At 38.0% G+C, this 15,283-nt stretch overlaps 1 protein-coding gene across 1 annotated transcript in view; it reads left to right on the forward strand.

Annotated features, from left to right (window-relative positions):
* The window catches only part of LOC127618341 (low-density lipoprotein receptor-related protein 1-like), a 204,399-nt gene that overhangs the window by 162,245 nt on the left and 26,871 nt on the right, over positions 1 to 15,283 (forward strand). Inside the window, exons 55-69 of the mRNA XM_052090702.1 lie at positions 3,760 to 3,947; positions 4,060 to 4,243; positions 4,971 to 5,056; positions 5,171 to 5,290; positions 5,471 to 5,658; positions 6,257 to 6,462; positions 8,031 to 8,219; positions 8,320 to 8,468; positions 8,914 to 9,007; positions 9,100 to 9,216; positions 9,719 to 9,838; positions 10,390 to 10,512; positions 12,539 to 12,664; positions 12,783 to 12,899; positions 15,060 to 15,166. Of these exons, the coding sequence (XP_051946662.1) occupies positions 3,760 to 3,947; positions 4,060 to 4,243; positions 4,971 to 5,056; positions 5,171 to 5,290; positions 5,471 to 5,658; positions 6,257 to 6,462; positions 8,031 to 8,219; positions 8,320 to 8,468; positions 8,914 to 9,007; positions 9,100 to 9,216; positions 9,719 to 9,838; positions 10,390 to 10,512; positions 12,539 to 12,664; positions 12,783 to 12,899; positions 15,060 to 15,166 (2,114 nt within the window). The remainder of the gene's footprint in view (positions 1 to 3,759; positions 3,948 to 4,059; positions 4,244 to 4,970; positions 5,057 to 5,170; positions 5,291 to 5,470; positions 5,659 to 6,256; positions 6,463 to 8,030; positions 8,220 to 8,319; positions 8,469 to 8,913; positions 9,008 to 9,099; positions 9,217 to 9,718; positions 9,839 to 10,389; positions 10,513 to 12,538; positions 12,665 to 12,782; positions 12,900 to 15,059; positions 15,167 to 15,283) is intronic.

A 15,283-nucleotide genomic window follows, 5' to 3' on the forward strand; every position in this document is an offset into this window, starting at 1 on the left:
TAATATGCGAGGAGGTGTGAACTATAATGAATATTGAGGTGATTTACACCTGAGGAGACAAAGACCCTCCCCTGGGCCAATCAGTGAGGAATGTGACAGAAAAAGAATGAATGTGAGGAGACTTAATGATCAAAATCAAGTTTTAAGTTAAAAGATGTAATCTGACTACATTTTCTTTAAATAAAGACTTTACGTAATTTTAGACCTACACTACCGTTTAAAAGAAGTCTCTTCTGCTCACCAAGACTGCATTTATTTGATACAAAATACAGTAAAAACAGTGATATTGTGAACTATTTTTACAATTTAAAAGAACAGTTTTCTATTTGAATATATTGTAAAATGCAATTTGTGATCAAAGCTGAATTTTCAGCATCATTACTGCAGATCTTCAGTGTCACATGATCCTTCAGAAATCATTATAATATGCAGATTTTCTAATATTTAAAGTGCATTTTACTCATTTAACCTGAACACATATTTGCAAGCACAAGCATTGTTGATGTTGATGATAATGAGGCATAAACACTAGATAACATATATTCTAAACATTCATATTATTTTTATATCATATTTGTATAATACAGCATACAATTTAAATACCTGCTTTAGCCGAAACAGCATTTAAATGTAACTAAAACTTGTCTATTAGGACATATTTCAAATGTCAATACTCTGAATCATGTCTGGCAAGTCTGGAAACAGTCCCACTAGTAAAATATGTACATGTTTATATAAAATAGCATGTCAACTAATGAAAACTAAATTATTTACTCGTCCAAAATTGTATCCTCGGCTGGATCAAGTCTCTCTTCAAAATATAAATGTTCATCGGAGTCCCGCTCTTCTTCTGAGGAAAATGTTAACTCTTCCTTACTATCCAGGAGTTTCATCGCCTGTGTATCGTTACAAACATGCAGAAAAATGAACAAATTGTGTTTAAATCAGTCCTCACTGTCGGGGGCATTTACCATTTGCATTTATCATCTCAGCACATTAGTGTATGAATGATGCACTCTGCTGGTGGGGGGGATTTTTTGTACATTTTTGCTCGTTTATTTTGTTTAAAAACAAAATGTCAAGAATTTCATATTTCTAGAACCGAACCTCTCTTGATCATTTCTGTAAAAACATCTGTCCAAATCTGTTAGCCTTAACTCTGTGCACTCTGTGTGAAATTGGAAAGTGCAGGGTTATAGTACAGCTGTTTGTCTAACAGTACAAACCTGTGGTAACAATAGTGTGCTAGGTGTGTAATGTGGTGTGTTAACACAACTTAATGCTGTTCAATTCATCCTGCTGTATTAAAGCCATGACTGTATGTGGTGGCATTAATTTATCATCATTGACTGGGAGGTGATATCTTTATGAATACATGGTTTCCGTGTGTCTTAAAGGTCTTTAAAAGTCTTAAATCGGAGCAACAAGTCTTTCATTCATAAGGTCATGGCATTAAATGTTGTATGAAGGATGGTTTTTTCATTAGCGGGATTGTTTTCTCGTTGCATTTATGTTGGGTGACCAGACGTCATACGTTTGACACGCACTCTTTGACATCCTGTCATTCAGCACACATAGAAATGCACCAATACATTTTTTTTCAACAACGAGCTGAAAGAACCCAATCTATTTCTTCATGCAGCTCGTTAATATGTAAGAGAGTATTTTTCTGTAATGTTCATTTCCCCATGAACACGGAGGTAATTCAGACAATGTCACAATTATACAGCTACACTGCACTTTTTACGTAGTACAAGCACTTATGTTCAGATGTGGGGGTTGTATTTTGAGTTTTCAGTTACAATTTTCAGTTACAATTAAGTAATTTCATGATTACACATGCAATATGACATCATATTGATAGGCTACATGGAATTTGTGCATTAAAAAAGCTAAAATGTGGTTAAATCGTGAAAAAACTAAATCTAAAATAAAATATACATTTTCACAAACTATAGAGTTAAGAGCTCACAAAAAGCCCTGACCTCAATCTGATAGAAAATGTTTGGGCAGAACTGAAACCGTGTGTGCGAGAGAGGAGGCCTACAAACCTGACTCAGTTACACCAGTTCTGTCTGGAGGAATGGGCCAAAATTCCAGCAATTTATTGTGAGAAGCTTGTGGAAGGCTCCCCAAAACATTTGACCCACGTTAAACAATTTAAAGGCAATGCTACCAAATACTAATAAAGTGCATGTAAACTTCTGACCCACTGGGAATGTGATGAAAGTAATAAAAGCTGAAATAAATCCTACTCTCTACTATTATTCTGACATTTCACATTCTTAAAATAAAGTAGTGATCCTAACTGACCTAAGACAGGGAATGTTTTCTATGATTAAATTTCAGGAATTGTGAAAGAGTTTAAATGTATTTGGCAGTATGTAAACTTCTGACTTCAACTGTACTTTTACTAGTGCTCGTAAATGTATTATGATACTAAAAACTGATGCCATCTGACGTACGAATATAATTTCATAAACATTCAGCGCACAAATGTAAATCACAATGTATTTGTTTAATTATTAAACGGCGATGCTGCGATTTAATTAGATAAATGTATAGTTTGCATGTGCTAAGCGCTTCAAAGTTAATGTGTGGAGACTCATACCTTTTTAGAGCTCCTTGGCACATACACAGAAAACATCATCATGAGCATTGCGTGATCTGTTTTTTGCAGACGATAGCAAGCAGAGCCCTAATTCACTTTGTTGCGTGAGGCTCATACAGACTAAATATTTATTGAATTGTCTGGCATCCTTTTGCAATTTAATAGTCAAATTGGGAAACATAGTGACCAGGTTTTCCGGCAGTGAGAAGCAACTTTCAAAAACACAGAGAAATGGAAAGGACTAAAGCTCAATTTAAATGGCAAAAGGTATGACTGAACTGTATAACTACTGTTTAGTATTCACTACTACTGCTACTACTACTAGTAATAATAAATCAATAGTAATTGTATTATATTTAAGCAATATCCCACATCTGTGATGCTCTGTTATGCAGCATGTTTTTTGTTGTTGGCAAAAATAACTTTAGTGTTGTATTTTGGATTTTGCTGTGAGGTTCTGTTTAAAAGCACTTAAATACAATATTAACACAATAAATTATTATTTATTTATTAAATAAATTTAAGTTTATTTACATTTATGTGTTTACATTTACATTTATGCATTTGGCAGACGCTTTTATCCAAAGCGACTTACAGTGCAATTATTACAGGGACAATCCCCCCGGAACAACCTGGAGTTAAGTGCCTTGCTCAAGGACACAATGGTGGTGGCTGTGGGGTTAGAACCTATGACCTTCTGATTAACAGCCCTGTGCTTTAGCCACTACGCCACCACCGCTTTTAATTTTGTATCTTAATTTAAAAATAAATTCCATACCTCATTGAACCTTAATTGCTGTTTTTAAATATGTTTAGTAACTTTAGAATGAATTTTGTGTAAAATAAATTACATTTCTGCAATTTTGTGTACGTTTAATTTAGCTTCAATTGTATTATATACATTATATTGGTATTATGTTAGCCACTGGTCACCTTGTTCTTTAAATATCTGGATCAGCACTGACCATTGTAAAACACCAAAATAATCATTCATTACCATGGTATATATCAAAGTACAATGGAAATGACCATCTGATGCTATCACTATACTATAGTACATGATAGTACTTTTTGTGTAAGGCTTTATATAGTGTAGCTTTTAAAATTAGAACTTTGTGTTCAGATTGTTGTTTGGTTTGTGTCCACAGAGAGGCGCTGTAATGACTCTGCTTTCCTGTGCACCAATGGGAAGTGTGTGAATGAGACATTGATGTGTGATGGTAATGATGACTGTGGTGACAGTTCTGACGAGCTCAGCTGCTTCATCAATGAATGTCTCAACAGCAAGCTGAGTGGCTGCTCACAGCTCTGTGAGGATCTCATGATTAGCTTCAAGGTATGTTGTATATATATACCTCAAACATACCTTTTAATTTTTTGGGTTAATTAGACTTTAAGTAACTGGACATTTATCAGCAATGGCGTTTCTCTTGTCTTGCCCCCTGCAGTGCCGGTGTCATCCCGGTTTCCGTCTGAAGCATGATGGGAAGACATGTGTTGATGTGGACGAGTGCAGCACCACGTACCCCTGTGCTCAGCACTGCATCAATACACATGGTAGCTTCCACTGCCTCTGTGTGGATGGCTTTGTGCAGCGACCTGATGACCCCACCAGCTGCAAATCCACATCTGGTGAGCCTAATCTTATGTGCTCTAACTAGATCAGGTTAACAAATACTGTTGGTAGCATTTAGAGCCCAATGCACATTTGACACAAAAACTGAGTGCTGGAAATATTAGTCTAAATGTTACCCCACCAGCCTTTGACCCTACATACAGTAGCACTGTTCAGAAACCTAGTGAGCTGCCTTCCTGCTTACTGAATTCTAAGGCGGTATCATAACCATCATGGAACCTCATAAGTGACCGATTTACCTACATAGGCAACAGTTCTGTGTGCCACACAGATAGCACTCCTAATGGTAGATTAAACTCAACTGATATCTGTTGAGTTTGACGTTCACATGTTGTTAAGCTAATGCTGCGATACTCAAATGCATACCAATAATAATTACACAAACCTATTTTCTATCTATACATTTAAATATTGAAAGCAATATGTTATGTAATAAGTGCCTTCTTTGCAAAGGATTCATGCAATGCTGCCTTAGAATTTGGTCAAAACAAGGTATCTAAGGAGGCGGCATAATTAAGTTATTTACATTATTTAGAACAAAGTTTGTGTCAAGAGTGCAGGCTTAAAATGCTTCCTCTCTAGGCAGCTAAGAGACTAAGTTTTGCAATGGAGTACTTAAGTGATTTATGCAGTTTTTGGGAAACAGTTCACCTTTGCCCTAAGTAGTTTTTTGTTATTTCTGGTCAACAATTGCTGATACTAACAGTGTTGCTTAAATTACAGAGGAGGAACCTTTCCTTATCTTTGCTAACCGTTACTACCTGCGCAAACTGAACTTGGATGGGTCTAACTACACATTGATAAAACAGGTGAGATGGCTCTCTCTCTTAAGGAGATAATTCTAGTTTTCTGATATTGCTGAAGGGGGTAAACATTTGACTATTTCTGTTTATATGACAATTTTATATGTGCGTATACAACAGGGCCTCAACAACGCAGTGGCTCTGGATTATCACTATGCAGAGCAGATGATCTACTGGACAGATGTGACCACACAGGGCAGCATGATCCGCCGCATGAACATCAATGGCAGTAACGTGCAGGTCTGTGAAGCAGTAGAGGTCACACACAGCTGATTCCTGATTTTGGGTTCACATCTTGTACCAAATGTTTCATAGTGTCTTTTATAGATTTCAAATTCCACCACTGATAGGCGTCATCACAGACTGTATGTTGTTACTCTTGTTCTGATTGTTCACTACTCTGATTGGTTGCTGGTATAGGTGCTGCACAGAACCTCTCTGAGTAACCCTGATGGTCTGGCTGTGGACTGGGCTGGTGGGAACCTGTACTGGTGTGATAAGGGCAGAGACACAATCGAGGTTTCCAAGCTGAATGGAGCTTACAGGAGCATACTAGTCAACAGTGGCCTGCGGGAGCCCAGAGCTGTGGCTGTGGATGTGAGGAACAGGTAAGACACTAATCAGACCAACATTTATCACACAACATGTTCAAAAACCAAGTCATGCATTACATGTTATATGTAAGGAATAATGTACAGTCAGCTGGTCATCATCGCAAAAGAAACCTTGACACAGGGATTTCAGATTCGAGAAGGTAATCCTGAAGGAGTTTATTTTGCGATTGTGACCAGCTTATTATACATTATATTATTGCACCGCTGCTCACTAAATGGGCATGATATATTGTTTTGAGTTGAAATAATTTTATTCTATGAGAAGACTGGTTCTGCAAAAGACATGATAGTGTGCTGTAGGATATTGATTGCTAGGGACAATGTTCAAATAAACGGTATACCAGTCATAATACAAAAACTTCTGACTAAAGATTGCAGCATTTGAACAAAAAGAATCAAGTATTGCAGAGAGCTGTGTAATAAAATGGAATATAAGTGTATTATAAGAGATCTCTTGACAATTCAAGTAGTTGTAGATATTTTGTCCCTTTGGAAATATGTTGTTTTGTGGATATTATATGTCCTTTCCACTTGATGTGTCTGTGTATTTAAGTTAGAAGCTTGACTGATTTTTGTGGTTTGTCATTTCCAGTTATCTGTACTGGTCAGACTGGGGTGATGTGCCACATATCGGCCGTATCGGCATGGATGGCTCAGACCGTCAAGTCATCATTCAGGATAAGATCACGTGGCCCAACGGCTTGACTCTAGATTTTATAAATGACCGTATCTACTGGGCAGATGCTCGTGAAGACTACATTGCCTTTGCCAGTCTAGACGGATCCAACAGGCACATTGGTGAGTGCAAACACACAGGCAGCATGCATATGACGCTTGTGAAATTATGTTTTCAGGCAGTTAGTCTAGACAAGCATCACACTAGAAATGTCCCAGTTTCCATGTCTCCAATAAATTACATCATTGACACTTTGTATTATAAAACATTACACTTGTTCTGTTGTTTCTGAGACCAGTATATTGTATAGAGTCTATGTGAGGAGGAGGTGATTTTCCATATAAATTGAAGCTTACGCAAGAACATGCTAGCACAAATATCAAGTGGGGGAACTGTCCCAGACTGAGCGGTCTCTCTTAGATTCTAAATCAGCTCTAAAGCAGTGACAATTACCAGAGATGCATGCAGATTCTATGACCCCATTTATATGCACTTATGAAAATGGTTTATTCAAGGGTTTTTGCAGAAAGTGGCATCCTGAAACATCATGTAATCGAGAACCGTGTTTCCCTTACACTGTTTAAGGGCTTAAGAGAAAGCGGTTTAACGCAATTGGGTTTCTCCAAGAGAATGTGGCCATGTAAAGCGCATTAGCAGCGTTCTTACAGGTTTTTGAAGAGTGCACATGTGTGTGAACAGACCAGATAAATAACGTCATAGGATGTAGCCCTACATCATATCAATAACTCATTGGAATCAACATATTGGAAAGATTTCAACATTTCTGGAAGTACAGTGGTAAAAGCATATACACTATAAACTATACCCATTTATATAAACCAACTTAAAATTTCGACTACTGTCCATCACATCTGCTTATATGCGTGCAAGTACATTGGGGGAATCCCAGAGTTTGAGGTAAGAGGGAAACCCCACTATTGATGAGCAATTTCGCTGCAAGTCGTGATGGAAAGTTGATGAAACAAACACAGCAACAACTTTGGAATATCTAGAAATAAAGCAAAGAATAAAAAAGCGTAGTCTTTTTCAGATGCTATTTTTGTTATTTACATCACCTCTGAAGTGATATTTCTTTTCTGATGATGTGTTTGAGGCTGCAAAGGTGGAGAAGAATAATATTGTAATAATGAACCAATCACTATATGATGTAGCATATGCTTTTGCAACTCTTATTGAAAGATGGTGCAGCAAAGTGTTTCGCTTTGTTGTTATTGTTATTTCATGATGGATGTGGCATGTGTAAACCCTGAAATATAATTTTTGGTGTGGAGCTGCTTTATTCACTTCCAGCGGAGTTTCAAATGTATTAAGCTGTACTCAAAGGGGCTGCACAATGTTAGTAATAGTGGGCATTTGCATTAAAGTCTTAAAGAGGGACAGAACCGACAACCAAGTGTTTCAGTCAGAGGGCCAGTGATGGGGTGGAAAATTATATATATGACGGTTTTGGGACAAAATTGGGAAAAATATTACTATTGGGGGAAAATGTCATGACTCATTAAAATGTATTGCAACTGTTGTATTTACAATTATTTTGTCTTGCATCAAAAGAGCTAAAGATGAATCATTGTGTACATTAAATATCTTGTGGATTGTGACTGGTTTAGGTTTTTTGCTTAGGTAGTTGTGTGGTTATTAAATGTGGTGCCTATGTTCTCTTCCCCAAAAGTGCTGAATCATGACATCCCTCACATCTTTGCCATGACTCTGTTTGAGGAGTTCATCTACTGGACCGACTGGGAGACCAAGTCCATCAACAGAGCTCACAAAACCCTTGGCACCAACAAGACTGTGCTGATCAGCACTTTACACAGACCCATGGACATACACATCTACCATCCATCCAGACAGCCTGAGGGTGAGAAGACACACACATGCTGTCACATACAGTAGAAATGTTCTTCTAGTGTTTGATGATGCTTCTAAGCATTTTCTCATTTGATATCTTTTGATTTCAGTGTCAGGCCACCCATGTCAGGAGGATAATGGTGGCTGCAGTAATCTGTGTCTGCTCTCTCCTGGAGGAGGATACAAGTGTGCCTGCCCCACAAACTTCTACCTGGCTGCTGATGGAAAGCAATGCTTATCCAACTGTACTGCCAGCCAGGTGTGTATGTGTGGTTTTTTTCAGGGTTGGTGTTGCCTAGAGGTCAAAGACTTTGTAGCAGCACTGCAGTTTTGAACCATGCTAGGAGTGATGTTGGGGCCACTATACCCTTGTGCAAAGCTCTTAACCCCAAGTTGTTTTAGAAAGACCATCCCTGTATCTTAACTTGGGGTCTTCTATGGCAATGTTGCACAGTGTCCTAACCAGGTGTGACAGAAGTAGTTATTTGTATGTCTCCAATGAAAGTGAAAATGTTGAGCGTGGTGGCACAATAACAGCAAATGCCAATACCCAGCGTGGCTCACCTAACTCTGGTTAGGGCAAAAAATCAGATATACATGAAATGTACAGCCTTCTAGGCACATTTAAAGCACTTTTGAACCATTACATAGTGCTGTGTTGTTACTCACAAGATTTAAACTTTGCCTGTCTGCTTTTCTTTCAGTTTGTCTGCAAGAATGATAAGTGTATTCCCTTCTGGTGGAAGTGTGATACCGAGGATGACTGTGGAGACCGCTCGGATGAACCTGCTGATTGTCGTATGTATTTGGGCTTTTAACTGACGAGAGATATTCAACATGGATACTTTCAATGTAGATTATATTCTCGCACTCTGTGTTGTTGGTTTCAGCTGAGTTTAGATGCAGACCGGGTCAGTTCCAGTGTGGCACGGGTCTCTGTACTAACCCGGCTTACATCTGTGATGGAGATAATGACTGCCAGGACAACTCTGATGAGGCCAACTGTGGTATGATGTCTAACTGATAGTTAGCTTTCTCACAACTTTCACATCATGTGTAGTATGGGGTGGAAATCATAAGGAATTTAATGGTTCTGATTTTGATTCCACGTAACTGGTCTCATTCTTCAAAGGGTGCATGATTATTTTACTTTACTTACCTATGAGTGAAAAGAAAGTTTGAGATTGATTTGTGTATGGTTTAACTCATTTCGTTTTAATTCATTAAGAAGAACCGGTTCAAAAGGCTACATTGGTCACACTTCATCCAATGAAAAGACACAATCAGAAAGATTTTCACAAATCGAAAATGAGAGAATTTTAGTGTAGTGTTCGATCTACACTATCTGGAAAATTATTTTGTTCCAGATTTCTTTTTTAAATAAGAAGTGGAACTGGTTCTCCCTCCCAATTGTAGTTAAAATGGAGCCCTTATTTGAAAATGTAAGACATTTGGTTGATAAATACTTGTATACTATTTTCTATGAATAAAATTTTTTCCCTTGTTCAGACATCCATGTTTGCCTGCCAAGCCAGTTTAAGTGCTCCCATCCCAGTCGGTGTATCCCTGGAATCTTGCGCTGTAATGGTCAGAGCAATTGTGGCCAGGGTGAAGATGAGAAGGACTGTCGTGAGTGCTTGCTCTTATATCTCTCCTAAAAAATCATCAGGCTCTATTTTACAGGCTGTATTCTTTTATTTTTTTTCTTCCCCTTTTCTCCCCAATTTGGAATTCCCAATTCCCAATGCGCTCTCTATGTCCTCGTGGTGGCGTAGTGACTCTTTGATGGCGGAGGACGAATCTCAGTTGCCTCTGCATCTGAGAAAGTAAATCCACGCATTTTATCGCGTGGCTTGTTGAGCGCGTTACCGCGGAGACATAGCACGTGTGGAGGCTTCACGCTATTCTCCTTGGCATCCACGAACAACTCACCACGTGCTCCACCAAGAGCAAGAACCACATTATAGCATTGTAGGTTACCCCTGTGACTACCTTCCCTAGCAACCGGGCCAATTTGGTTGCTTAGGAGAGCTGGCTGGAGTCGCTCAGCATGCCCTGGATTCAAAATTGCGACTCCAGGGGTGGTAGTCAGCGTCAATACCCTTACAGGCTGTTTTCTGATATTTGATGAGTTGGAGTGTTGAGCTGATTGGCAGTTGTGTTGGTCTTTTGTGTTGTAGCTGAGGTGACCTGTGCTCCAAACCAGTTCCAGTGTGCCATCACTAAACTCTGTATACCGCGGGTCTGGGTCTGTGATAAAGACTACGACTGTGTGGATGGCTCAGACGAACCAGCCAACTGCAGTAAGGAAATGACAAACATGCACATGAACAATTTTACCCAAAAGTTATAGTATATAAAAGTAATATATATATATATAGTTTATGTATCTGCACAGAAATTCCATATCGGTTAATCCCTAGATCAGAGCATTTCACTAGATTTTGAATAAGAAGCATATTAAACTACTGTGAGTGTTTTGACATTTAATGTGCACTCAGTAACTTTTGTTACTTCTTGGACTTACACTGGCAAAAAGCGGCTTGGATGCAGCGTCATATAAAATCAATAGGATTCAGTTTAAGATGCCATTGTAGAAATTTTGTATTCACAGTCAGCCATGATTACTTTAATGAGTGAAAGTGTCAGGTAACAAGACGGTTACTGAGATTATGCGAGTAGAATTTGGCTGACCGTGTGATTCTAACATGGCAGCCCCCATGTGCGGATCCTCTCCATGTACAATTAAATAGCTTTTAGAAGGTTACTGATATGACTGGAGTCTTCATTTTAATGTGAGGGGTCATGATTTCCTACATATATTGCAAAATTATAATTTATGTCTTTAGGAGTTAAACTTTTTTAATGAGGAAAACGTGACTGAGTTCACCTTTAAAAATGCACTACTGAATATATATTACTGTTGTATACTATAATTCTAAAAGTTAATGAAATAAATTACAGCAATATTTAAGTTAACTGGGTTCCAAAAAATTATTGTCTGAATAAAAAGTGGACTTGTATCCTATTAAAACTTAAGTGAACAAAAAAGAGATCTGAATCCGTTTGAAGTCCAGATACAAGTTAAAAAATAGTGCAGAGAGAACTGACTTCTTGTCAGAGTGAGACAAAGCGACCCAAGTGCAGAACAGTTTAAGGATTTATTTACAATAATAAGTATACGTAGTTACTAAGTAAGAGTCCTCTGTGGAAACTCAGCTGACATGCATCAAACTGGAAGGCAACCACACAACCGACACGCTGGGCAACAAACAGATACACGAGACAGGACCAGCTAGGCAGAGAGAGTGAGGTTAGTTACTTCACATCAAACAACAATACTCAAGCACTCAGTCAACACTGAGCAACATTTAACAATCCAGCAATTGAGGGATTAACATAGGCATGAACAAACAAGGGGCAGGTGCTGCTCACAGCTGAAAGTTGGCATGATCAGCATTCCCATGGAAACAATCAGGGTTCCCATGGAAACGCTGATTCCACATGCCAGCTACACCTGAAACACATAAGGGCAAAACATCAACACGCTTGTAACAAAACAAACAGGGAACGATGATGCCACAGTCCTTGTCAAATAAACCCCACCCTGATCAGGTGACAGGACAGTGAAATCACCGCAGAGAGCATGTCGCTAACCAACGTCCGTACCTAGGCGTTCACACAAAGAACACACACTAAACACGAAGCAGACGATGACATCACCGGAGAGTGTACAGCAATAACACGCTCACAACTGATACTAACAACCGGACCCGTGTGCTCGCACATAGACCGTACATGAAACGCAAGACAGACGGGACGATAATGCCACTGTCCCGTCAGACAGAAACACAACCTGACAAGGTGACAGGACCGTGACACTTTTTTTGCTACTGAAGACTTTCACTGGAATTACTGGTAATTACTGGTAAAAAATGTTTTAATATGCTACACATTTACACATATAGAAATAATGTGTAGTTAGAGGTTTGTGTTTCTTTTCATATAAAATATTATGCCCAATTATTTTCACACAGTGAGGTATAGATATTGTAAAATTATTAAGAAAAAAACTGGTACATAGGCCGATATATAGAGTTCAGGTATCGGAATCGGATCGGGAGAGAAAAAGTGGTATCGATGCATCCCTAAAATGCACTATAGAATTTGTATGGACTAAAAATGGCACATTGACAGCATTTGATGCCATAAATGGCAATTGCCATGTCTTGTGACCCAATATAAAAATATAAGATTCAAGAGCTACAGTAAAGGGTAAGATTTTTTTTTGTTAATAATTTATTTATTTATTATTATTATTTTATATAGCTCAGATGAAGTGTGGTGTGGATGAGTTCCGCTGTAAGGACTCGGGCCGCTGCATCCCATCTCGCTGGATGTGTGACGGAGAGGGCGACTGTGGTGATTCTTCAGATGAGCCCAAAGAGGAATGCGGTACGACTGCCCATCCCTTCACTTTCTGCATTTACTCTTTCATTAATTTCAAATGTTGCCTTCACAAGAAATCGTATAGAAGTTATTTATTTTATTTCCTCCTCGTTCTTTGGCATAGACGAGAGGACGTGTGAGCCGTACCAATTCCGCTGTAAGAATAACCGCTGTGTGCCCGGTCGCTGGCAGTGTGACTATGACAACGACTGTGGAGACAACTCAGACGAGGAGAAGTGTGGTAGGTATCTCAGCTGCCAGAGTGACCCAGTTAAAAGAATTCACCCATTTATGGTCTAAAAATGTAATATCAAGCTTGGCTCTCGAAAAACTTACAAATGTGGTAAGGAAGAAGTCCTCTGAATTTCAGGATATATGGGATGTGTTTCTGGACTTTGTTAAATATGGATATAATGAAGAAGCTATAGATGTGTGAAGTTATGGAGTATGTACTTAAATCAACATAAGGAATGTATAATATTTAATGTCAAAGCTGCTTTGGAGGGGGAAGGTGAGAAGACAAGTTCAGTTAAGTATGCTTTCAATGTGTACATTGTAAAAACTCAAAGCTATGTTATTAAAAATATTATTCACCCAAAAATGACAATTTTGTTGTTTAATCACCCTCATGTTGTTCCAAAACCATATGACTTATTTTCTTCTATGGAACTTGTGAGGAAGTGTTAGTGTCAGTCACCAATCACTTTCATTTGCATAATTTTCCTATACAATGAAAGTGACTGAGACTAACATTCTGCCTAACAATTCCTCTTGTGGTCCATAGAAGAAAGATAATTTTGGGGAACTATCCCTTTAAGCACAACTGTTGAGCTGTTGACACCTTAGACTGCATGAAAGAACATAGTCAGTTGCAGGACTTAAGTTGTTGACTTATTATTACAGTATTTGTGCTAATCACATGTGTCTGTTTGGAAGGTATTGTAGTTATTGTTTTGTCCTATGTCATGGTTCACTCACATGTTGCTCACTGCTGCATCTCACTTCATGTTGTCTTTATTCTTCATTTCACACTGACCCATTGGCCTGACACCGAGGTAGGTCTCTCCCTCCTCCAAACTACCTATCCCATCTCTTCTTCTCTCGTCTCGTCCCGTCTCTTCTCATTTCCCCACCCCATGTATCCATTTGTGTTTGCTTAAGAAGTTGCAAATTGCAGCTTCTGCCCCCTAGTGGTGAAATAGTAGTTACATTTTCTCCTGTTGAAAAGTAAAACGCATCTGCGTTAAATAAATATTGACTCGATTTTGTTGTTTCAAATTAAAATATGTGTTATTATTCTGAATTAATTAACAGGCTTCCCATGGTTATATAAAACAAATGATAAAACTATGAAAATTCCAGTCCTGGAAAAGTCATTGAAATGAATAAAGCTATAAAGGAATATTCCGGGTTTAATATAAGTTAAGCTCAATCAACAGCATTTTACTACAAATTACTACAATAATTTAAATTCGTCCCTTGTTTATTTAATATAAAAGCAAAAAGGCAATTGCAATGGAAGTTAATGACAAATAAAATACACACTGTTTCAAAAGTATAGCCACAATATGTAAACATTAATCATGTTAATGTGATTAAAGTGTAATAAAATCGGTTACTAACCATGTCTGTTAAGAGACTGGGATAACAGGTTGTCATGACAACAAAGTTAGAATATTGGATAAAACTTAGACAAGGTTATTAAGCGATTTTATCATGTTTGCGTTTATGCACTGGCCCATTTACCTCCATTGTAAGTGCCTTAATGTAACTTATACACAGCTGTACAAATATTTCATTGGGTAGAAATTGCTCTTGGTAATTCCAGTGTAAATTTTAAAACTTCATGAACTTTTTCTCCTGATTCCTGGTTTAATACAAGTTAAGCTCAATCGACAGCATTTGTGGCATAATATTGATTTCCACAAAAATAGATTTTGGTTTGCCCCTCCTTTTCTTAAAAATAAAAAGCAAAAATACGAGTAACAGTGTGGCACTTACAATGGAAGTCAATGGGGGCCAATTTTTGAACATTCAAATACTTTTTTTTTTTTTTATAAGTATAGCCACAAGACATGTAAACATGATTTAAGTGTGATAACTTTGATTGTGAGATTAACTTGTTTATACACAGAATATTCATTTGAAAAGTCTTGTAAATTCTTGAAAAGGCTGAAATTTGTTTGAACCCTGAATTAAGAGCTGCATATGTGTTTGTGTATTTTCTCACTCTCTAAGATGACCTACAGTCCTTGTCTTTAAATTTTACCCTTTATTTTTTATATGTTGCCTTATAGTCATCTTTAATATGCTCTGTGGCACATATTTTTCTCTTCAAATGAATATTTTGCTTCCCCTTTCTCTCTCACTCTCTTTCTCTCACTCTCTTTCGCTCTCTCAGTGCCACGTAAGTGCTCAGAGAGTGAGTTTGCCTGCACTAATGGACGTTGTATTGCTGGGAGGTGGAAGTGTGATGGAGATCATGACTGTTCAGATGGATCGGATGAGGTACCTGCTGCATGTCCACTTTTAAATTCATGTTGAGTATAGCCATATGTCTAATTACAACAATAATCAAGACACTGTTTAATTAAAGCTTGTAATGTGTGTGTGTGTGTGTGTGTG

The sequence above is a fragment of the Xyrauchen texanus genome, chromosome 25, assembly GCF_025860055.1.
Source record: "Xyrauchen texanus isolate HMW12.3.18 chromosome 25, RBS_HiC_50CHRs, whole genome shotgun sequence".
Classification (NCBI taxonomy): Eukaryota; Metazoa; Chordata; class Actinopteri; order Cypriniformes; family Catostomidae; genus Xyrauchen; species Xyrauchen texanus.